This window comes from Puntigrus tetrazona, chromosome 18 (assembly GCF_018831695.1).
Source record: "Puntigrus tetrazona isolate hp1 chromosome 18, ASM1883169v1, whole genome shotgun sequence".
NCBI classification, from domain to species: Eukaryota; Metazoa; Chordata; class Actinopteri; order Cypriniformes; family Cyprinidae; genus Puntigrus; species Puntigrus tetrazona.
Genome location: NC_056716.1, coordinates 23520124 through 23545595, shown reverse-complemented (window position 1 = coordinate 23545595; position 25472 = coordinate 23520124). Strand labels below are relative to the sequence as shown.

General features: G+C 37.5%; 1 protein-coding gene across 1 annotated transcript in view; it reads right to left on the bottom strand.

Annotated features, from left to right (window-relative positions):
* cdh13 (cadherin 13, H-cadherin (heart)) overlaps positions 1 to 25472 on the bottom strand; it is a 262775-nt gene that overhangs the window by 191253 nt on the left and 46050 nt on the right. Inside the window, 1 exon segment of the mRNA XM_043216624.1 lies at positions 12559 to 12679. Within this exon segment, the coding sequence (XP_043072559.1) occupies positions 12559 to 12679 (121 nt within the window).

The window sequence follows — 25472 nt, the reverse complement described above, 5'->3', positions numbered from 1 at the left end:
TGATGCGATTACATCGAAATTTTTTGGTAAACACATATAAACGGATTACAAGCACACACACACAACTATTATAGGTTAGCTTCAGATTAATAAAAAATTCCAATGCCATTTATAGCAAATGTTTTTACTATACATGTAAGATCGATGTCTGCATGGTGAAGCACAGTGATCTTTCCCAAGTGCCAGTATTTTTGCCTTCCTCGAAAGTGAGAATGGGTTGCATATACCCATATATTATTGACTACATTTTTTTTTTCCTCCGGTGACCTCTGCTGTCAAATGACCAGTGGTGTGGTTTACCGTTTGGGCTCAAAAGACCTCTTTCCTCGACTGCGCTTCCTGCCGTGAAGGAACCGCGGAGGCTGTAGGCCTGTCATTCTCCAGCGTGCTGCTGAATGGCCTGTTTTTTCGCTCACCGGTGGATCGATCTGAGCACAGGAAGCCAGAGACGCCAGGGATCAGACTTCAGCGCTCTCACTGCCACTCCACAGCCCCGGGCCCACGGCACCAGGCCAAACATCCGCTCAGCCATCAAGAACAGAAAACCACAGCGCGCAGACTCCAAAAAGGGTGCACATGCACACACATTCGCATGTATGCTGCGATTGCCTCTGGAACTGTGTTCAGCATTGAGCTCCTGTAATTTTCAAGTCATTTTTTGATCCATCATCTGCCAAAGTGGTAAAGCAGAGCATTTATAACAATGGATGAAATAAGGTAATCACTTACGAACTGACTGCTTTCTCAAAAATTATGAACCTCACATACTCTGATGTAGTTATTGTTCCTGTCTAGGTACTCAACGATGGTTATGGTAGCTCTAAGAAGCAGGTTATTATGGCTGTCCATATAAATGCCCCATTCGGCAATCATCAGCAACTACGGTGCAATTTTAAGTAGCTGAAAATCTCTATCGGAGTTGAACAGGAATAAGGCGATGATAAAAAGCTTTGATTTACTGAGAATCTTTTTGATGCTTTTCTAGCAGAGATGAAAGGAAACAGTAAGCCCCCCCACTCACCGAAAAAAGTGAAGTCTGTACGCCAAGTCTCCTGTGGTTGCTTTTGTTATGTTGCAGTTTCTTTTCAGTACGTTAGACTGACCTCTCCTTGCGCAGATGTAAACAAACCCATATACATATTGCAAACAAGGACACAAGCAACTGTGAATAACTGAAGTGCAGCGTGGGTTAATCCTGAGGGTGCTGAACAGACCTGACCTGTGTACGGTTTGAACTAAATATTTATTTTCATGAACACCCAAACAAGCTCTCTGAACTGTGGAAGACTTTTAAGTTGCAAAGGAATATGAACGAAATTAAGAGTGATTCTTAAATTCTAAATGAAATAGTAGTTACTTAGTTAATTACTCTTAAACTGCAAGTCAGTTTGAACTGAATATGAATAACACAGAGATGTTATCATAAAACATAACATGCACTACAGTAAATCGTTTTTTTGCATTTAATCAAAAATGAAATTAAAACAGTAAAAATGTGATATTAACTTTTTAATTAAAATTTGATGTATTCCTATTCTATCTAGTGTGTGTGTGTGTGTGTGTGTGTGTGTTGTGAATTGTTTTTGTGTGTTTGTTTGTATGCTTTGAAATATAGAAGGTAGTATAGAACAGTATTTATTTAAAATATATAAATCAGTTTTTTTAAATCTGCTTTTTTAATGGTGATACAAGCATCAAATCACTATATGGTAAGTTTAATAGATCATAAAATTCTGCTTTGCTATCACAAGAATGCATTTTATTTTAAAATATGTTACATTAGAAATATTTGTGCTTTTACTGTATTTATGTTGAAATACACACAGCCTTAAATAATAAGAATAAACAATATTGCATAAACAACTGAATGAACTATTTTTAAAATGCGATGTAAAGAAATGATTGTGCATTTTGTTCATATACACAATTTATTATATGCCTAAGGTTAAGGATACTTAAGTTCCTCTTCAAAATGAAGCCAGCAACAAGATACAGATTCTGGATTTATTGCTCAGCTGAAGAGGAAGAGAAAAATCTTTTATTACCTTTCAAGCTCAAGGGCTTCTTTTTTATTAAATAAAATTTTAAGTTTTCACCCTGAGGTATGCATCTGCTTAACGATCACAGACTAAAGCTGTTGTTCGCAGTTTAATGGAAATATTTTCTGTATACTTTGCCGTCTAATAAACATAAGATACTTTTATATCAGCACCTTTGTGTCGCATGTGGTATTACGCAAAAATGCTGATATAAAAATTTCCCATAAAACAATCAGATCATATCGAACAGTCACAATTTAAACATTTTTAGTGCTAAAAAACCAGTGCTATCTCTTGCGCAGCAATTATTCAAATTTATGGCAAAAAAAAATGCCTCGAATTCCAAGAGCTCATTAAAATGTATAAGTTTGCCGCTGACCTTTTAGGCAGAAGAGATGTAGCAGATTCTACTCTAATGGTTCCGTATTCTAGTTAATTTGAACGGGCCACTGTCGAACACTGGAGAGCATTAATTCAGACGGTTTATATCAGTGTGAATCATGCTACACTCTCAAAATTCTCCTTCAAAGCTGCAATTACAAAGATCATGTTACTAATGATGAACACACACTTTGGTGAACGGATGCAGTCGGATGAAACCCACTGTTGTGAATGTTGTTTCTCGGTCCAGCCAGATTCACCGCCGATTTGCATCAGAAATGGAAATTCCTCCGCTAAGTAGGTTAGCGAGTGGAGTGGGGCCATTTTGCATAGCGCCATTCGCCTCGGCGGAGGAGAGATCAAATGGCAGTCACTGTGCCCCGAGCAGACAGGCAGCAGCTGCCAGTGCTGTGCCCCCCCTCAGGCCACCTTCTTCTCAATGGTGTCCTAGAACTCAAGCCCATAACCTCCCTCCATGCACTTCTAGCAGGCCTAGCTTTCTGTCGTCCCGGAATTTATGGGTCAGTGCTCAGGGAGGAGACCAGCAGGAACTGCATTCAAATGACTCCGAAGAGCGAGTTCTAATAGGAGGACTTTCACGCATTCAATGTCATCTTGTGCAACTTAAGAATGTGAAAACATCTTGAACCACTCCTGCTACAAGATACCTTCTTAAACTCATCCTGTGTTGGTTTAAGATAGGCTTACACCTATCTATCAGTCTTGTCAAGTTGCTGTTTAGCCAGGCAGCTGGTCACCAGCTGACCAAAGCATCTTTAAAACCAGCCAAGTGATCTGTCTAGTAGAGACCAGTCTTGGATGGTTTAAACTGGTACGGCTGTCAAAATTACTGAAGAACTAAATTAGAATTTTCTACTTAAATATTATAAAAATTCAATTGCATAAGGCATAATTTCAGTTCGGGGGAAAAAAAGCTTTGGGCTTCAGCTTTTGAATTCGAATGTGGAGATTTTTTTCGAAATGTTAATTATTTTTTGACGGCTCTAGCCCGGACTTGTTTACAAGGGTCTCACAGCCTTGCCAAGCTTTATCATTATTACTTATGATGCAATTTTTTTTTTACCCTGAAAAAAAACAAAACTAAAATTAAATAAAAAATGTTAAAAATTAATACAATAAAAGGAGATTGGACCACACTTGACGCTATAACAGTCCTAAACCTTATAAAAACATATTTATATGGTAAATCACCTGGATTTGCCAAAAATACTTTTATAATAATTGATTCAGGTGGTTACAGGCTTGCTAAATAATATGTTTTTTCCTTATGTGCTTAAATACCTAAAGCGCTTACAACTGTAATCGCTGCTTGCAGTTAAATATAATAGAATTGTGTTTCTACTCCAATTTTTTTGTTGAAATATAAACATTTAAGAAGTGGTTACAATAAAAACATGTCTTCTTGACATTTACTCAAACATAAATACAGTATACAGTGCACTTATTTAGCAAAACACTCCTCATTGTTTTTTTTTTCTTTAAGCGTTCCTGAGGTAAATGTAATGTTATGTGACATTGTTTACAAGCTGTTGAATTGACGCCATTTACACGTTTGAAACACTGGCTGAACGATCACACGAGGCATGATACATTTCAGCAAATTGCACTGTTTATTTTAAAAGTAAGAATGCACCGACTTTATTCACGATGGTGAGCATGCTGTAAATGTTTTGTAAAGGCTTATTCAAACATGAACAGGAAACAGCATAAACAAGATCTCTTTTCGTCAAAATGAAGTAACTGAGAAACCGATATTGTAAACACACGTAGCTAACAGATCACCGCTTGTATTTTAAGTTGTGTGCAATGTTGTGAAATAGACACAGACGCTGTTCAACGATAGTCAGAGATACTTTACATTAACACATTAACAAAAAACGACTTGCTTATTCTTCATCATCGTTATAATAATAAAAAAAAATGAAGTTAATAAGTTATCGGTCTAAAACAGGGCTCGTCGTTGGACGCGGTACGGAGTGCTGTAAGACTTATGTATCCGATTCCATTTAATTTCTAATTTCCAATTAAGTCGTGTTTGTTTATGTCCAATATACAGCGTTAAAGGTTGGACTTTAAAATTAATCTACTTTCGATTTTCACCTTGACTGATAACTTCCACGATGATGCAGCAAATTTATCACAGCAGGACGCGCACAGTACGACTGCTGTATCCGAATATATGAACTAGCTGTTTTGAAAATCAATGTCAGTTTTTTAGTATTTTTTTTTTATTATATTATTTAGTTTTTTTTAAGTTTTCAGGCTCTCTCCCTCTCACATATGCGAGGTTTTAAAATGACCGAAAGTTATGAAATAGCCTGTGAGAAGTACAGAGAGTCTCTCTCTTGTCCCCACCCGCTCACAGCCGATAATATCGTGTATACGATCGTGGCGATACGACCATTAAAGCTATTTCCTGAAGCACTTTTTGACGTCTTTACCCCTGCCCCGTATGCAGCTCTTTATTTTCTCCACACTTTAGTTCAAAGTCAGGAGAGATGCATTGCGGGTCATGTTTGCAACAGTGAACCGGTTCGCCTGAGGTCCTCTCTCTCTTTCTTTCACACACATATACACACACACTCACAAGCGTTTGCCTCACCTTGCCGACCCTTCTCTTTACTGAAGGGAAACACTCTCCCTAGCACTGAAACAACTGCACTGTAATTACCGTCATTTGTCAAGCGTGTGCCTGATTTATAGTCAATTAAAAATACCCCAAAAAAGTGGCAGTGGGCCCTGTTGTATGTGGGCCGTGTGATTAATGTTGTACAATTACAGCTGTGAGAGTGGCGTGAGCCGGAGAAAGCCGTGTTGAGAGACACAAGGGCTTTGCTGCACGGCTTAAAACCGAGATTAGATTACCTTCTTTCGACCCAAATATCATACTTCTTTGGAAAAGCGTGAAAATCTATATTGTGATCCTTTAAAAAGCATAATAAAGTGAACCTCAGAATGACAGGTCTTATTCGGTTTGCTTGTCCATAATGACTAGCTCAAGATAAATAAAATATTTGTTATGTTAAACAAAATGGGGTACAGCATCAACTTGAAGGATTCTTCAGCAAAGCTTCTTGTAAGCTTTCGTCAATAAATTGATGTTATTTGGCCATGGAGTGAACTGTCATTTCACAGCCGGTAAAAAAACAGGCTTACAGTAAAGCGCGTTTATGTGCATTTGACACGCATGGAAACACTTACGCCTGTAAACTCAAAGATCTTGAGGCTATACGTCAATTCAATTTATTTAAAACCAGTAAGCTATGCAGAGGGCTGAGTGCACTTAAGAAGGAAAAATGATAAAGTCAAGCACAACGCAATGGAGGAAGTCTGAGGTCTTTCCAGGAAGAAGTACTCCAGAGCTAATAATCAGTGCCAGGCCAGAACAGACGCACTTTTGTATAGACTGAGAGCTGAGGCAGCGAATGAACACTATTTTGATGATGGCCAATCAGGACCGTATCTCACAGCCTTACTGTCATATGGGCGAGAGTAAATCACACGTTGCGTGTTACAGTGACAGTCTGTATCCGGGCTGAAGAATGAGGCTGGTGCAAAGTTTCTGGCCTGGTTTTGCATGATGTAATGACGAGCAAGAGAGAAAGATGGAAGTAAATGTTTGAATTGCCAATGGGGAGTTAGAATCTGGGGGAAAACGTCCCAGAATGAAGCAACGAGCACATTATGAAGTCGCTGAACCACAGTAAACACAAATCGGCGTTAAGATACTGATCGCATCTAAAAATTTAAATAGGTTCAAAAATTACATCATAAAAACAGCTGAGAGAAAAACATCTAAATAAACATGCATTCTTATTTAAGTTTTTAAAACACGTTGAAGAATATTACATTTTATTCTTAATATATTAAGCATACAATCAAATCAGCACATTTTTTTATAATTTAAAATAATGGCTTTCTATTTTACTAGACTTTGAATTTTCATCAGCCATTACTCCAGTCATCAGTGTCACATGATGAAATGCCAATTTATTATTATTTTTCAGCTTTCTTTGATTAATAAAAAGAATGTAAGTCAATGTAAGTGACTTTCTTCTTAATCCCTTTTTAATAATTTTAACACAACCTTGCTGAATAAAAGTATTTGTTTACAAACTACAAAACACCGATCCCAAACTTTTAAAAGGCAGTGTGTGTGTGTGTGTGTGTGTATACATTACCAAATATAGCGTTTTGAACAGAATGTAAAGTTTTGCAAGAAAAAGATCTAGATAAAGGTATTTATAGTGCAATGTGAAAAGGATAAATTGTCCAGTCTTCAGGCTGTGACTCAATACTCATCGGTGTCACCTTCTACTTTTGATATGTGATCTCTCTGATCTGCGTCAGGGTGATATTCTAATTTCCCAGCGGCGGAGGAGTTTTGAGCCGAGCAGAGTTTGTATTTTTGGTGCGACCAGCTGCGGGATAATAAGTGTGTGAAATTGGAGCTGGTGTTGAATTAACGGTGAGGGGCTCTGGGAGAAGAAAAGATCAATCTCATTGGCTTTCATAAAATTGCATTCCATTTTTCCTCCTTCATTATAGTGTGGGACGAGCAGAATGGAGATACCTATACGGTGAGTATCCAGAGAAATGAGAGCACTCCACTTTATTTGATTTTCGTTTTAGTAATATAAAAACGATATCCCATTTGAGAGAACGCCGCACTTCTGTTAGCGCCGACTTTTATTGGCGAGGGTTCCTGGAAATGACTTTATTCCTAATTTAGGTGTACAATTTGATAGGATGGAAAAATGTAATCATATTTTATTTAGATTTATCTCTGGACTGACTTCTTGGTTTTCATGTTGTCAAAATCAAACCTTTTAAAGGTAACTTATATTTGCGCACACAATTAAACATTTACGATCATTAAGCTTTTTATCAATTATGTATTTTAAGAAGTCTAAGATGCTCATCAAGGCTGCATTTATTTGATCAAAAACTATAAAAACTGTGATATTACAAAATATAAATAATGTTTAAAATAACTCTTCTGTTTTAATAATCCTGATCCTTCAGAAATGCTTAATTAAATTGTTAATAATTTTTTTGAAAAAAAGACAACAACATTATTTATATATTATATTATATATTTTATAATATAATATTCATAAATATTTTGTTGTTTTTACTATTACTTTTTAATCAATTTACTATATTATCGCTGAATTCAATTATTAATTTCTTACTGATCCCAAACTTTTAAAAAGTAGTCTATATCGTTGCATCCTATTTTATAAAAGATTCTATTTTGAATTATGACACTGAATACAACAATAATGGCTGGTATGCCTTTTTATTATTATTATTATTATAAATTATAATTATTATAAACTACAACTAAAACACAGTTGTAGTCTAAAAATGCAAGAACTGGGCAATTCAAATGAACTTCAAAATTGTTTCAAAAACATTTCCGAGCTCGCTTCCATGTTCCTTCACATGTATTTAGACTTTTATGCATGTTTGCAGTTTTTCTGAGAGTTAAATCAATTAATTTTGTTGACCTAGGACTCTCAGGTGGTTAGCGTTGACCACCTCGAGACTGCCTCCATCTGCATAATTACTGAGCAGGCATGGCCAAACAGGAGGAGAGTAGAGCAGTGTATTTACATAAATCTGCATATGTCACCTGCACAGCTGACTGCCTCTGACACCAGCGATGAGTCACCAGCCACACACCTGCAAACACTAACTCGCACGCACACACACTACAAATGCATTGAGCGCACAGACAGTGAGACTGCGCTCATTACAACCTCTTCACCGTCGTACGATGTTCTTTTAACCACACTTGTATCAGTACAGGAAGGGTTATGTTTCATTTTAAGGGTATAATGAAGCGTACTGACATACTGAGTTTAGCTAATGTTATGTTACCCATTTCTCCTACAAATTTTGTGGTGTATACATTATGTCTCATAATTTTTTTCTTCCTAACTGGACTGCCACTATCATTAAGCTCTCATATGCAAATATGCACATCGTTACATTTGAAAAGTCACTGATATACATGATATCAGCGTTCGGACATCTTTTAAAATGAAAATATGTACAAATCATTAATATATTTAATTAATATATGTAAAATCTTTTATTTAAAATATATTTTCAAAATAACACTGGTAACGCTTTAAAATAGTGTACTTATATTGTACATGAAACTACCCTAAACCCCTAAACCAACTGTTTGTTAATAATTTTATTAGTCATATGTTTGTTCATTTGATATATATATATATACATATATTTGCAATCAAGCTGAACAGCATTCCTAAGTAGTAATTAATACAAACAAACTATATATAGTTTGCTTGTTTTAATTATTACTTTTAATCAACACGGGTGCATTTAACAGATCAAATATGGCAGATTGTGGCAAGTGTGTGTTCTTTACAAATTTTATTTAAAAAAAATGTAAGCAGAACAACCATTTTTAACATTTAAAGTATCAAAAAATTCTTGAAAACCAAAAAAAAAAGCTTTAGAATGACTGGACTGAAACTTCAGCTTTGCCATAACAGAAAAAAAAGATGTTTTCAAATATATACAAATTGATAACAGTTATTTTAACCATCTTTTATTTAAGATATAAAAAAAACCATCTCGCACTATCCCCAAACACCTGAACAGTAGACTCATACACGCATGCTTTACATACAAATTTCTATGAATCTATAAATACGAATGAGTTTGCCCTCGCCAGTTTTCTTTCTTATACTACCTGCAAGGATTTTGAGCGTAGAGCTCACAGCAAATAAGCTTCATGAAAACCGAGTGTACTTCTCTGACCGAATGATCACGCTTTTGCAAACAAGCATGGTAATGCATTGCTTATATTTCGTTTTACTAGGAAAGTTATTTCCACGTGCGAAGTTGTGCGCATAAGTGAGTGTGTTTGGTGTGTTGTGCTGTGCTGACAGGAGCATATTCAGGGTAATAGAAGTGCACAGTGGTTACAGGGTGACCCAGTAAAGCGGAACTGAGCTCTGTCTCCATGTGCATGGATCGCTGGGTCCCTAGATGACAGAATGCCTCAGCGCCCTTCCCAATCGAATAGCATAGAATAAAAAGATTGAAACTCTGAGCAAGATTGGTCAGCTTGCTGAATTGGTGATAAAATATATATTTTTCATTGGAAAAAGTGGCACTTCTCATTGCATTTCTAGCCTGATGACAGAGCTTTTACCTTGTTTCTTTGTCTGTCAGCGTAATGGTGTTGAGTGGTGTTCTATGTCAGTGTAATCATGTTCTGTAGCTTAAGTAAATTGAAATTCAAAGGGAACAATCTTTTGTAAGGACTGCCGCCACTCTCACTGTTCTAATTACATGGATCAATGGTTCCCCCCAAACACAAAAACTTGGAACACAGCGGTCAAACCGGCTCCAAATTGGTGACTGTGTGCAAACTCAACAGCCATGCCCATTCGCGCACACAAACACAAACATTCACAAAAAAAACGTATCGTCACCCAAACTGCAGAATTCGCAGTACTGTCTTGGCAGACTACATTGTCCATTCTTTCTCTTTTAGCTATGCAACCTGTTGACATAACTGTCAATTTGGGAAGAGGAGATGGAAAAGAAAGGCACTTTGGCAGATATGTTAGATTCCCACTGGGGCCCAAAGCAGTGCCAACTAGACATTACTGACGATCCCGAAGGAGTTGAAGAAAAGCTCGAAGACATTACTGTGTATCTCAGAGGAGACACGGTCCAGTGAATTGTGACAATCAAGGAGAACAGTTGTTTTGCTTTTTTGAACGAGGACTGACAATCATCACAAGACTCCATGAGATCCCACAGAGACTGATTAGCCAATCAAATCAAAACACAAATCTTTCAGGATGTTTTTATTTTTAGGTTAAACAGCTGGAATTTACAGCCTTAAAGCAAAATGACACTTTTTTTGAAAATAGACTCATATTCCAACTCTCCTACAGTTGAGTCTTACCAATTTCGAATCCATTCAGCCGATCTCTGAGTCTTGAGATAGCACTTTTAGCTGCAGCTTAGCATAGATCATTGTATCTGATTAGACCACTAGCATCTCGCTGGTGACCAAAGAGTTTTGATATTTATGTAAAACTTTACTCTTCTATAGTTACATTGTGTACTAAGAACAACGGAAAATGTGATCTTATTTGGGGCGTAATAATCAAGGAACTTTGCTGCTGTACCATGGCTGAACAGCTGTTTAGACACTGAAAGCTTGTATGAAATACTACTTAAAAAATACAGAAAGAAGTGTATGTCTGTCACGCCAGCACCGTCGTCATCCGAACCGGTCACATGGTCCCGATCACAATCCCCTGATTACTAATTACCCGCACCTGTAACCACTCACCGGCACACCTTTATAACCCGCTCCTGCCATTCACTCGACGGCTGTTCTCAAGGTTGCACACTTACATGCTGCTCACCTTCTCGTCTGCCTACCTGTCTGCCCGGTCTGCCTGCCGAGGGATCTCCTGGATCGGCCATCAACTAAAGGAAATAACTATCACCTTGACTTGCTGACTTTCCCCTTTGTGTGAAGTTTCATCCTATGTTTGAATTATCGGTTGAATTATAAGTTGTTTCATTAAAAATGCTCCCGTTTGAACTTACCCTGTGTCTGCCTCCTAACCCAGAACGTGACAATGTCTCACTGATCATCACACATTCATGCCATTTCTATCCATCATTCCCCCACTGGATCACTAGACTCGGTTGCCAGGTGTTTCAAAAGAAAATACGATAATAATGCTAAATATATGACTACATTAAAATTAGCCCCAAATTTTATTAAGTGGATGAGCAGCACACTGTTGAATATTTACGAGCATGAACAACAGATAGATGGATAGAAAACAATAATAAGAATGATAGAATGGCAGAATAAAAGATAGATAGATATAGAGTGATAGATAGATAGAGTGATAGAGTGATCAAGTGATAGAATGAACAAACAATGTATGTATAAAAAGGGTACATCCATTTCAAGCAGTTCAACACATTGAGGCTATTTTACGCACTGGTTATGAATATCAAGCTTGGCTATATTCCTCCACTGCTACTATCTCTCATGACTTCTTGCCAGTTTTCCACAATCAGGGATCAGTGTAGTACAAGCACCTCACACTTCCATTCCATCCTGCTTGAGCTGAGCCACTGTCTACGTGCTCTCACTGCAGCACTGACCTCTGCAGCATGTTTAGTCCCCTGTCTGATTACTATTCACACGCAGTACAGGACCTCTGGACATCTCTGAGCTGAACACCACATAGCTTTTTTCATTTATTTTATTCATTTCTCATGTTAGGCCTGAGGGGTGGGTGTGTTACAACTCCACCAGGCAACACATTGTTTATGACTTATCTGAAAACTGATTAATATGTTGTTGCTCTCAAAACACTCATGGTGTTGCCTTTTTCATGCAAGCCAGTGTAGGAGTATCCTGTGGGGACATACATGCTTAATGTGTAATTAGACTGTAATTTCATTAATCACTCAGATCTCAGGGGTCTCAGGAGAGTTTCATTGTGCGAACGTAGAGACCTGTGAGGAAACGAATCCTTTAATAGCAATTCTCGTTCTCCGTTTTTTCTTTTCCTGCTGTCATGCGAGCGTTGGCCATTCTAAAGTTTTTGATAATCAGTCCTAACCGCCTCTGAAAAATATGATGCAGACAGAAAATGTCTGTATGGCGGCGTCGTCTGCCAGAATCTTGACATGAATTTTTATGCAGAAAGTTCTACGCAGCTGCAGCCGTTACGAGCAGCAGCCACTGGAAGAGACTGGCATCACAAAGGCTTTGTAAACATCCTCACAATCAAACAGAATAATTTATGAGCACCAGATCATTTTGATGTTTTGTTTGGACACTGGAGCCTTTATTTCCTTTTTTTTTTTAATAAACGAAAAAGTATCGCGCATGATAATGAGAATAATGAACAATCAACATTCACCCGAGGCCCTCGAGAACTGTTCTTTCTCCAGCTGGTGTACACATGTGCCTCTGTGTGTAAAAGAGAGAAAGCGAGAGGCGAGAGAAAGCCAAAAAAACCCCCCACAAATTCCAACCAAACCTGCACCTTCTCATTCTCAGATGATGACATCATTGCCGTACCTTGCAGCAGAGGAACGTCTTTGAGGAACCCTCCACTGTACTCCACCTGGTACTCCTTCTCCTGAAATCCCGGTACACATTCAGCCTTCTCTTCCTCTTCCTGCGCTCCAGTGCATACAACCTGAAACAGAAAAGATAGATTTCCATTGAATAAAGTGGACAATCGTAACATTTCTTAGATCGCATAGAATATATTTGCAAATTTTGAAATAAATTGCATTTATATTAATATTACTTTCGTCCTTCAATGGCCTTTATTCTGCAATAACAACCTGCTGGATGTACATTAACCCCTACATAAAGTAATCAGCTGAAATCAGTGTAATAATAGCAATCTAGTAATAGCAAAGTAAAACAAAAATGTAAGTGTGAGTACATTAATTATGTGAAATAAGTTCAATCCTTTCTCCTCGAATTTACTGATGATTCAAAACAGCAAGAATATTCTTTAAGAAAAAAGGCTTTTTTTAAGATTAATATAAAATCAGCAAAAGTTTGAATTCAGTAATTTTTCCGAACTAGCATTATAATTGTTGCTGCCTTATGAGCTATAACGAAATTGCCATCTGTTTCATCATGTCATGTTAGCTTTTACCCAACAACCTAAGATAAATATATAGCTTTAAAAGGCATCAAAATTTCACACAGCATAAGAAATATAGTTATGAAACCATTTATATCTCAAACTTCCTTTCCTTATGTGAAATTATCACTTTTCTAAACTCTGCTTAACACAATAATTGTTCCAGTCTGTATACGACTCAAAAATGCAATTTTAGCACAAACCAGAACATCTTTGCAATTCTTGACTTCGACTCCGCTCTCCCCCATTTGTATCTGCATGATAGAAATGAATTCACCTCTGACCCGTGTTAAAATTGCTAGGCTTTGGTTTAACAAATACAATAGAATGTAACTGTACATTCAAATGATTATGTTCGCTGTGCCAACATTCAGTGCAATTTTCTTACTGGTCATTTATTCTCAGAACTACATAGTCAAGGTTTTCTGTGTAAAGCGTTTATACAACCTGATTTGGCCTTATTACATAATTTGAAAAAGTAAAAAAAAAAAAAAAAAAAAAAAAGTTTTTTCTGTTCTTAGTCAAAAACAACTTCAACTGCACTGCAAAAACAAGTGTACTAACCAAATCCGGAGTATTGTTATTCATGTGTCCACTGCTGCATTTATGGCGAGCGAGAGCACAATGATTCTGCTGAGGGCTTTTCTGGTCAATTATACCAATTTTAGGTTGCCTTCCACTTAGGAAAGCAAAGCTTGTCTTCATTAAGAATTAAAGGTAATCATCTAGCTTTTAAAACTCTTAGGAAATTGCTGTTTTGTGGTTTTTAGTTTGACGGCAGACGGACAAGCTTTTTCCTTTTTGTAAGGACCAGTCGGCCATGCAGCACCAACCTTTCTGTCCATCTTCCTCTTTCACTTCGAGCAAGATTATTACTCTTTCACACCTATTTTTGCTTTCCATCAATCACTCTTTCACTGGAGGGAAACAGGGATTCTTTCTGACAATGACACACCCGCATGCCATCCTTGAATATACGGTCCTGTTCCTCCTCTCAGTTCTACATAGTACATAACAACTCTAGACACACAGACGGAATTGCAGAGAACCGCTCAAGAGGTCCTTTGTTGGGAATACATTCAACACAGATTCGCTACATCAGTAACACAGAGCATAAATCATCAGCTGCGCTGTCTAAAACGTAAATATTTTAGATTAGATAACCCATTCATGAATAATGAAGGTTTTGGCTTCGTTTCTCCCTTTGTGATTTAGTAAAATCCAATACTTTCTTCACAATCATTTTTTATGAAAGCATATGCACACAGCTGCTTTGTAGCTAAAAAAAGCTACTCTATCTAACTTTAAAGAAAATAGCATTAATGCAAAGCCGGCTCACCCTAAAAGAGCATATCGGATATTTATGTCCTAGATGATTAATTGGGGTTTAAAAGACAATTAATATTCAATAATATAATCAGATATTATTGAAAATGTAAAGCTCAAACGGTAGCATGAAGTTATTTTTTTACTGTTCATCAAAGAGTCTGGAAAAGGAAAAACAGACTTATATATCTACTTTTAATGCAGAAAGCACATTCATTCAATAAAATGCAGCCTTGTTCTGCTACTCCCTGCTTCGCTGAGGTCTCTTTAGTTGTTATTGAAGCTAATATCCAAGTCAATTATAGAAGACCAGTCAAAAACGTCGAAGGGTTGGCTTGATTTGCTTTGCGGAGTTGGAGAGCATAGGACGGCGAGGGCCTTGTAAGGAGCCAGCTGGGACACAGAATGCACATTACGAGGGCAGCTCTCAAACAGCTGCTGCACCTCGCTGTGTGTTCAGATGAGCAGTCTGGATATGAGATTGTATGCTTCTGCACTGTCGCTACCAAATCCCTTGAAAGAAGAATGCCAATGCGAGCTTCAGCGTTAGGGAGCTTCAAGCATGTTATTACTACAGCAATTCAGAGTTTCAAGGAAAAACTGCAGCTGAAAAAAAGCCATTTGCGATCGCACACTCAGCAATACGGCACAAAGTTTTCTTTGACGTTTCCCTTAGGATACGACATGGACAAAAAAAAAAGAAAAAAAAGGGAGAATCTCAGCACTGTGTATTTTGAGGGGAAAATAAATGCTTATTTTAGCGTATTTTTTAGATTTAATGAGCCAAATCTGACAAAAGTGCTGTGTTTACTGAAATGGAAAAAATACTATCATTCTTGTCCTACAGGTTAATTTGCTGCTAAAATAACACTGCCCTCAGTGACGCTTGGATAGCACTATGCAGTCTCTTGTTAAACTCACAAAGGCATACTCTTCTTTATCTCCAGTTTAATGACAAATACATTTGGGGGTTAAGGGCACCGTTTCCAAACAAGGTCTCCACTCTTTATGGTTGTTTCTATTCAACCCACTGCTTCTTCAGTCCTTTAGGAGTTCTCTTAATGGAGTTCCTTATGAGAAAACAGAAGCTAGTTTAGTTACTCAAAAACTCAATTACTTTTCTTAGCCGCATACGAAGAAAATATTCTTAGAATTGCCCCAGCAGGGCAGAGATAACATTGCATATAAGACAGTATGACAGAAATTTCTCCAATCAGCATGGTGAACATCATTTGAACATCCATCCAGACAAAAAATGTCAGAGCAGATGTTATCAGAGGGCGCTGTGCACATGTTTGCCCTCTCCCAGAACAAAAAGAGAACGAAATGATAAAGAAATAAAGATGTGAAGGAAAAGAAAAGGCTGGACATTAATTATGTTGTGTCCTTCAAATTGCCCGAGGCACAAATCTGTGAAGTGTCAGCAAAAAAAAAAAAAAATGGACAGAACAGGACTTCTTACATTCAGCCTGGAAAATGTTTAATAGTTGATCGAGGTAAATGTTCCCAAGAGCAGGGGTTTTGAAAACTTTTTATGCTAAAGAAAAAAAAGCCGTTTTAGACTATTTGACTATTTGATTAGTTCAAACATATCATATACATAAAACATTGTTAAAAAGTAAAACATTAAATAAATGTAATATATGCAGAAATTAAATTAAATTAAATTAAATTAAATTAAATTAAATTAAATTAAAACATTAAAAAAACATATAATGAAAAAAAGAAAAAATGTTCCATGTATTCTTCTTTTGGCCCACTTAGCTGTTGAATAGCAGATGCTCCACATCACTTTGCACGATGCTGTCAAGTCACAAAATAACTTCTGACAAGCAGTGCAGCGGATCAATACCTGATTTTTTTTTTTTTAAAACAATCAGATTGATAAGGGCTGAAGATAATTAATTAATATACTGACAAGTATATTAAAAACACCCATAAATGCACCTTATGTTCAATACTGTTGCACTCTGTCAAACTGCTAGAAAGCGCCCTGTGTGTGAGCGGTCACACTGTGTGCTTGTGAAAAAGCAAGCTGGTGTCAGAGTAGATGACAACCAATAGGAGGACAGAGAAATGAGGTAAGAGGAAAGAGAGAATGTGTACTCATGCTCATAAAAAACGTGTGGTCTTGTTTGATGTGACAAAAGAAAACCCAGCGCAAGAGGATTGTGCCGGCCTGCCTTCATCTGCACTGCGTGGCTGCTTACAGGGAGACGGGCGTCCAAAACATGAACACCTCCTGCTGCCTTGCCTGGACTTATCCCTTCTCTCTCCCTCCCTCAATAACACCGGCTTTTCTCCTCCTCTGTCTGAACTGGAAAGCGTAATTGATTGCTTGGCATGTTGGTCACCTTATCGGTTCATTTCTGTGTTACAGCTGTGTGGAGACTTCATTAGTTTCTAATAATTTGACTCAGCATGATTTCCTTATTAAACAAAACTAGAGAAGATGACACTGGCGGGCTGTGATCGAGGGGACAGGGGTTAGGAAATGACAATGTTCCCTGCTGGTCCGGAGAGAAAAACATTTAAATGTGCTTTTTAGAAGTCTCCGCTTTTCTTTTAGGTCTAGCTGCTTGTGAACGACAAAGGGGGGAAATTAAATGGATAGTTCACTCAACAATTAAATTCTGTCTGCATTTACTCACCCTCATGTCGTTTCAAACCTGTGGGACTTTTTCCCCTCAGTATAACACAAAAGGAGACATTTAAGACTTTTTCATGCAATTAATGGGGACTGAAGCTTTCAGCCTTTAAAAAAAAACACACAAAGAAGCATAAAGCATCGTAAAAATGTAACTATGCGCTATATTTCAATTATTCTGAAATTAGGAAGTCACGCAGCAGATGGGCAATTCCAATGGGCTGTTAACTACTGCAATTATTTTTGTACATTTGTTCAATTCAACAGATGCTACATATAAGAGTAAAATATAATGTAAAATGCAGCATTAGTCCAAGATGGGCCTGGATTACTTGTAATTCTTTAGATCACTCCGATTTATTAAGTCATTAAAGATCATTAATATAGTACACCATAGGTCTTAAAAGAGGAGACTGGATTTTCATTAAAGGTTTGTTGAAGGTCAAAAAATATACAATCATTTGAACCAGAACAGTTTGATTAGTAAACTATTTGATTCGTAATCATTCAGACTGGTTTTGTTGACCAAATGAATCAATTCATTGAAAGAACTCTTTTGAACACGTCCAGATTTTAGACTTAAATTCCAGTCGATTTCTTATATGCAGCATTCATTATAGCACACAAGGTCATACAGGCCACTTTATTATATTTTTACAGTGCTTCTGCATACTTTTTGAAGCTTGAAAGCTTCATTCCCTGTTTATTGTAACAACACAAAAACATTGTTAAATATATCTCTGCAAGTCACACAGGTTTGGAAACGACATGAGGGTGAGTAAATAATGAGAGAATTGACATTTTTAGGTGAGCAGTCCCTTTACATTTGAGGGAAATGATAAAAAGGTAGCAGCAGGGGCTGTGTTTGTTATAAACAAAGATAGGTATGACAAGAGACAAGACAAATAAAGCATGAAAAAGAGACAGAATAAGCTTCCAAACTGATGAGTGCCGTTTCTTTGAGGTGGCTTTATGAGACCCAGCTGAGATATAGAGGTTATGGTTTACTCAGCTCTTCCTGAGAGAGTCTGGCTTTTTGTTTTGCTTCACTGAGGGGAAACAGAGTTCAAACCCATCTTCCGTCTCCGCTCATAAACTGCGCTATAAAGCCCTGAGTGATATTGAAGATCTAAACGCGCACCTTGCTTTGCGGCTACATTAACACTAAGCCTGAGCAAAACAGCTTGACGAGTATCTGACTCTCTAGTTCGTTAGCTTTAGCACTTTTCCAAGGCTGACGGCATAATTTATGCATGCAATTCACGCACGTTAGAAATCCTTCAGCGCTTGATAGCTGGATTCTTCAGGCTTTATCAATGAGGTCAGCGTCTGAGGCATCGAATCTCAGCTTACCCATAATGCCTGGATTAATTCTTTCCAATAGAAAGCCCGGAACCAACGTATTTCTCTGCAACTACAGCACTGTAAAGCAATAGTTAGCAGGTCTGAAGCACTGTAATCCCTCTCCATGGCATGTAATCTACTCATTAGACCTTCTCACCTCAAAACTACTGGAGGATGAAAGCAACAGATGAGAACGTAGTCATAACGCAGGCATTTTTATTCACATGCTAACCTAAAGCAATTTTACTGTCCCATTCTAAAAGCGTTTTATGGCTGCCTATATTGTACAAACTAGTTTGCAAAGGGTCATTAAAAAATGTAGTCGTACACCATATGGGGTAAAATAGGCGACTTGTTTCCCATCAAAGGGTTTTAAGGTTAATACAACTGTTGAAAAACTAAAACAAAAGCAGCAGGAACATTACAATCGCTTGACAGAGTGCAGATGGCAAAACGTAAAGACTCGCTTTCTGCAGTCGTGTTGCATTCTTCACAATTGATAGCACTTATAGAAGCACATAAACTCGCTGATTCTTTTTGTGCCTCACAGATTTTTCTCTTAAATAAAGATGTCAGAGGAGTGGATAAAGTTCACCGGGTTTATTGGGTGAGAGAAAAGCAACGACCAGATATACGGCGAGCATCAGATCGATATGTCACTGCGATCCTCTGTTAAAAGAGAAGGCTAACAGCTTTAAGTGCATCCTCCCATCTTCTAGAGTCCAAGTTAAACCTTCTTCTGTCATTCAGCTGCTAAATGAGAACAAATTAATATCAACATTATTATCACGCAGCCATAATGATGGTAGAATAGGCTATTCATTCTTTATAGATCATCTCCCTTAATGCTGCTCAGAGAATCACATCTTTAATTAATTAGCCCATTAAAGTCATCAGCAACTTCAATAAGTCCAAAAGAAATTAACACGGACTAAGAAAGTCTTGCATATTACGACTATATCAGCATAACAGGGTAGAGATATATTAGTGAAGTAAACTCGGAATTGCTTAGGACTCTGACCCCATTTACTTTCATAAAACTGTCTTATTGCAATTCACAGGCTCATGTTACAAGGCAAAAAAATTGTTGTCTTCATAACCTTAAATCAAAATGTAATAACTTGCTCTTCTGAAATGACTTTCCTTTTCCACTTATCTCACTTCATCGTGCTATTGAGTAATGTTAACCAACAACCAAACAGCTATTTAAGCATTACTTTCAGTGTAGCTCCGTTTTTGGGACGGTACGTCCAGCAACTAAATAAATCATTAAAATCCTATTTCGCTTGGAAATACATCCCATTATGAAAGCAAAATGGGCTGTGAACATCAATTCACAAACCTACAGATGTCAAGACACCAAGATTTAGAAATTTCAGCTTCTTCAGTACAACTTTATATTCCACTGCAAAACTAATATGCTATTGAACACACTCTTAAAAAGTTAAAATGTGCTAAAAACTGAATATTAGTAAAATGTGTGACAATCATAGTCTTTTTGAATATAGTGCGTTGCCAAATTAATGTTAATATTATAACCATGACTAAACAAATGTAAAATAATTAGTTATGACAAGTGTAAAGTTATTAATAATATTACAAGCTAATACAATGAAAGAGTGTTTAAAGTTTTCAGGCCAATAACAGCAACTTCAAGTGTCCAAAAAATATAAATAAACAAATTATTTGCCACTGTCTGCTCTGAATGAGTATTAGTATATCCAGTATAAATAATTAGAAATGATCAGAAATGATCTGAAATTAGAATTGAATACACGAAGGGCATCGGTAAAAACACAAAAACTGACCAATGGATATAATTATACATAGTAGCCCTTATAATATAATTCATGCAACGAAGACAAACAATTTGACTATGATTATTATAAATCAAATTAAATGTAAGTAATAATTTTGGGTTTTTAGTATAAGGAGCTGTTAGAAAGAACCTTAGACGCTGCAGACCCAGTGGTGTTCAGAATATGACATTTACACACAGGTTAAAGAAGTTTATTTTGGGCATGTGGCTTTCTAAGAACCTGCGCACATGGTCACTCTGCAGTGGGTTCTGGAGGCTTTAGCAGGAGCTGTTGCCTCTTTAAAGAGTATAGTGGTGATGCCTCCGGGCAGGTGCTGTGACAGGCCTGAAGTGTGATTAAGGTTGAGACTTCATTGATGAAAGCCAGTGCAGCTAAAGTCACTAGGCAGAGTCTGGTGTAAATGTCAGCTACCCCCCCCACCCCAAAAAAAAAAAAAAAAAAAAAAAAAAAATCAATATGGCCATATGAGTTCACAGTCAAGCTGAATGGAAACGGCTGCAGTGCCTGAAGTGTGTGAAGAGCTCTGTGGTGTTAGAGGTAAGTTATGATTCATTTCTAGTAATTTGTGCCACTAATTAAAGCAATTCAGAGGATTACAGCTCTATATTGGTATGGAATCTCACTTAACAGTTCCGGTGTACACTGCAGTTTACTCTTCAGGCAAACTGTAGTACATGCTGTAGTAAAATCTGTTCTGCAGACAAGTTTGTTTATTATTTATTTTAAAAGAGCATGCTTTTTTATGATTTTTGGTTAGAGTGTTCCTTCATCCAGATTTTATAACCATTAAGATTTTGCATAAATAACTCAGAATTGCTGAATTTTTGCAAAATTTAAGAGAGCATCTTGGGAACATGAAGTACTTGCCAAAGTGGCTCTCCACCAGTGAATGACTGCAGTATGACATAAAAGTATTTAAATATTAAAATAATCTAACTGTAATCTAAATTAAAGTGCTAAAACCGCTCAATCAAAAAAATACTAAAATCATATTATTTGACCTCGAATACAGTTTTTACAAGTTCTGGAATACATAATGCACATTCTGGATTTATCAAATAAATTGGTGGGAACCTCTGTATTAAAGCAAACACTTCATTTTTAGGTAACACTCTATTTTGCAGTGCCCTAGTTAAATAATAATATGTAAATGATTCCTACTGTAACCAAACCTAAATCCAAACCCTAACCCTAAAGTAGGTGCATGCCAATTACTCTTAATAACTAATAATTAATTACATAATTAAACTGTATAAGGAAAACCTTAAAATAAAGTGTAACCACCTTTTATCTCAGAATTGCTCATTTAAAAGACTGTAAACTTGCAAAAATATCAGTGTACAATGTGCAAGAGGAGTTAAAACTGTCCCACTTAAGCATTTTAAACTACATACACCTGAATAAACACAATGCATGGTGGCCATCCTGGAAGTGATGCCCCTGGGCATGTGCCCACATACCCATATGGTTCCTCCAGCCTTGTTAACAGATGTAACATATCAGCATACCTTTCAAAGAGTATAATATTCCAATATTATATCAAGTGAAGGCCTCAGGCTGATGCACAGATGCCCACTAAATCCCTCATATCCACTGACCCCTGGAAAATACCCACATCCCCAGACTGTATCTAATGTGCATTAATTACTGCAATCGCTTGGGATGGTACACATTCCTTTCCAAACCTTCTCCCCACTGACGTCTCAGCTTTCAAATCTGGCCAAAACGGCACCCTACTGTTCCCAGCCAATGAAAAGACTATGACGTCCCATAATCCGCCCCCAGCTGGGCAAGAAAAAACGCTCCTTCGTCTTTCCCTTCCCTAGCCTGGGCTGATTTCTCTGCTCTGTGGTAAATGTCAGTGCGCACAGAGGGTGTACAGCAGGAGTGACCCAGGCCTGGTCACAGCGAGAGTCTGCAGAGGAATCAATCAGTCGGCCGTCCAAACAGCTGCATCTGGCTTGCCAGTGGGAGAAGCAGCCTGCACAACCATCTGGAATCTGGACACACTACACCTGCTGGGCCAGTGAATAAGGTTTGGTGCATGAGCAGAAAACAAGCTGGACACTGGGCACAGCAAACAGACACTCAATCTTGGATGATATCTGCATTGTTGCTGTTATTTAGAAGGCAGGGCTGACAGGGTTCACAACTGTGTTTCCAACTCCAGATGTGTAAACACAATGCACCGCAGAGGGATCCTGGCCTATGACTCTGACTCAGTTTAGCAACAATACACTGTTCGTATTCAGCATATGATAAGATATCTGTCCAAACCAACTCTTAGCTTTTCTAACTTTTAGCAAAAGCTTCCGAACTACTCGAAAATTACAAACGTTTTAATTTAAAGCCAAACTATTGCACTGTGAATGAAGGGCACATCAGGACAGAGCAAAAGAAAACAACAGTGTTTACCTTAAGACATTATCATTCAACTGGGCCAAACAGCTGGCGCTCAGCCACTCTGTTAAAGGGCAGAGAGCAGACCTTGGATGACTAAGCAGATCACTGGGGTCATAAACATTCTGAATCCTGAAATAAAAGGGGCTCCAAAAGCTAGACAAGGTTGTTGGACTGAGCTTTAGACTGCACAATGTATACATTGGCTCTAATCCTAAATCCACCTATAAACAAAGTGGCATAAATCACCACATTTATATGGTATATCTACAGCATATACACAAAGTTGTATGACAAGAGTGGTTTATTTTCATGTTGGTGTTAAAACTACAGAAAAAGAAGCAAAATCTGCACTGTGCATTTAAATGCCTACAACATTTGACAGCATGGTATTGAAAGGGTCTATCAATGTTTTAATAATACTGTTTTGGGTCATAAAATCTTGTCCAAGTTTCCAGTAGTACATTTCTAATTTTTAGAACATTTTTAAATAAGTATAAATACTATAAATATTATAAAGCTACATTTTCAAAGTGTTAATGTACCACCATTCATAAGCCTGGTAACATTATATAATATTTTGAAAGAAATATTTTGAAAGAATGTTTTGAAAGAAGTAATTTTTATATTTTAAAATGTGATTTATTCCTGTGATGGCAAAGCTGAAATTTTTGCCTCACATTATCCTTTGAATCGCTGTAGTATTTCAATATTAATATTTCTATATACATTTGGCAATTCTTTACCAATAATTTTTCCCCCAAACGAGAATACCTGGTAATATATGTCACTTTATTATTTATAATTTTTGGGTGTCTCATAGAGTAACATTATTATAGTTTCCAACTAGCTAAAATTACCAAGAATAAACAAAGTTCTCTTAATTTCTAAAAAACCTTTTTATAAAAGGCATTCAAGCTTGTTTCATTGCCCAAAAAGTAAAACACTTATCTGAGAATAATTTTAAATTAAATTAGTTAAATGTTTTTCCTAGATGCTGTGCTAAAAACATATTCTAAGCATGACAGCTGAATGATATTTTGCCATGACATTTAAGTAACTCGGTATTGTACCTGCACTATGTTTGATACCTGCTGAATCTGTCTCTGGGTCAGCGAGGTCATCTACATCAGAGCTGAGGTGGTGACAATTCGCTCACAACAATTGTGCCATCAACTCATATAGCATTGCAACACCCCAGGATGTGTATTAAGGGTCAAAGGGTACTATCCAATACTGGGATAAGCAACTACAAAAGAGTCCCAAAGTCAGGTTTCTGTTTTCATCACCTTCACCAGGGCAGTGGCGGAGAGGAATGGACAAGATTAGCCAGCAAAGCTAGCAATAACTCACATACTCCCAAACAACCTTCCCCTGGTGCTAAGCCCTTCCACAGTAGCGTCTGAAAGCAAGATACGGTCTGCGTGAGCGATTGCGTCCTTTTTCCCGATTATCTGCTCAAGTCTCGCCGACAAATCCAGCCACGGTCACACCATCCATCAGTTTAAAGGGCAAAGTTGCCAATAAGCCCTCCAACCCATGAAGCAGCCCTCCTTTTTCTTTCACCGAGATTCAATAGTGGATTGAGAGTGGAAAAGAAAGATTTCTTCAGACATTTTGAAAAAGCGGATCAAACTACTGGGCAAAATTCATGGGGGAGCTGCAAAGTTATCGAACTGAACGTCCACTTTTTCAACTTCTTCTACAGGCCCAATATTTCACCGCTGACATGGTATTTGCTTTATCCCCCTTCCTGGGGGGCTCAAGCAGTCTTTGCTTTCTGGAAAATGCTGTAGCGCTCTACCCCTCGCTACCTCATCGAGTGATTCACAGGATTTTACCAGAAAAGTCAAACGGTTTGACTTCTTGTCTTGGCTTGTAAACAGCACTTACTCGTCTCCTGATGTTTGGAAACCTTTTTCCCTCTCTGGTAAAATTCTGTGATTTCATTTCACCGATCTCTTCCCCTTGCTCCCCTTTTGTGTTTTAAACTCTTCCAATTAATGACGTGTTCCAAAGGAGCATAAAATTCCTCCCTGTCAACAACGCCAATGAGATGCTTAAGCCAAGCTCAAAGGAACAAAAGAGATATGCAAATCAAGTGTCTTTTCAGATCATTTGATACATCTGCATGTTTGATCTGGGTCCTTTCATTTCCCTATGTCTCTTCGTCTACAGTTCTCCTACTGTTAAATCTCCCACTGTTGGCGTGATTAATGACAACAGAGGCCGTGTGCTCATGTTTTTCCCCCCTCAGTATCAAACTCTTTAATACCATTTTATAAGCACGTTTAAAGGCCACTGAACTAACTGCGAAAGGCTCCTCCTGTTTTCCTTTTTTATCATCTCCAGAGGGGAAAGCAGAAAAATCCATTTTGTCTGAATCAATATTTACTCCTGATGCTGTCTTCTCCCAAAATAATCGACAGCTGGTCTTTTGTTCAACCCCCGAAGAAAGTAAAAAGCAACTTAAAGGTTACCACAGTAGAGTAAGTTTTAAAAGCAGAAGGGAGCCAGGAAGAACAAGGGTAATGATTATAATTTACCTCTTGCGACATCCCCTGAGCTTTGCTGTTCATCTCTATAACACTGTAAACCGAAAAAGCAGCTGAACGTTGGGACATTATGTAAAAATCCATCTGTTTTTACAAAAAAACCTTCAACTATTGTGCAAAATCAAGGACTGAACAACTGGCTTTCTTTCAGTTCATCAGTGTGAATTTGAATTGAATTGGCCATCTAGGTATCTATAAATTTCAATCATTAATTTCTACTTATTTACATTCAAACTGCA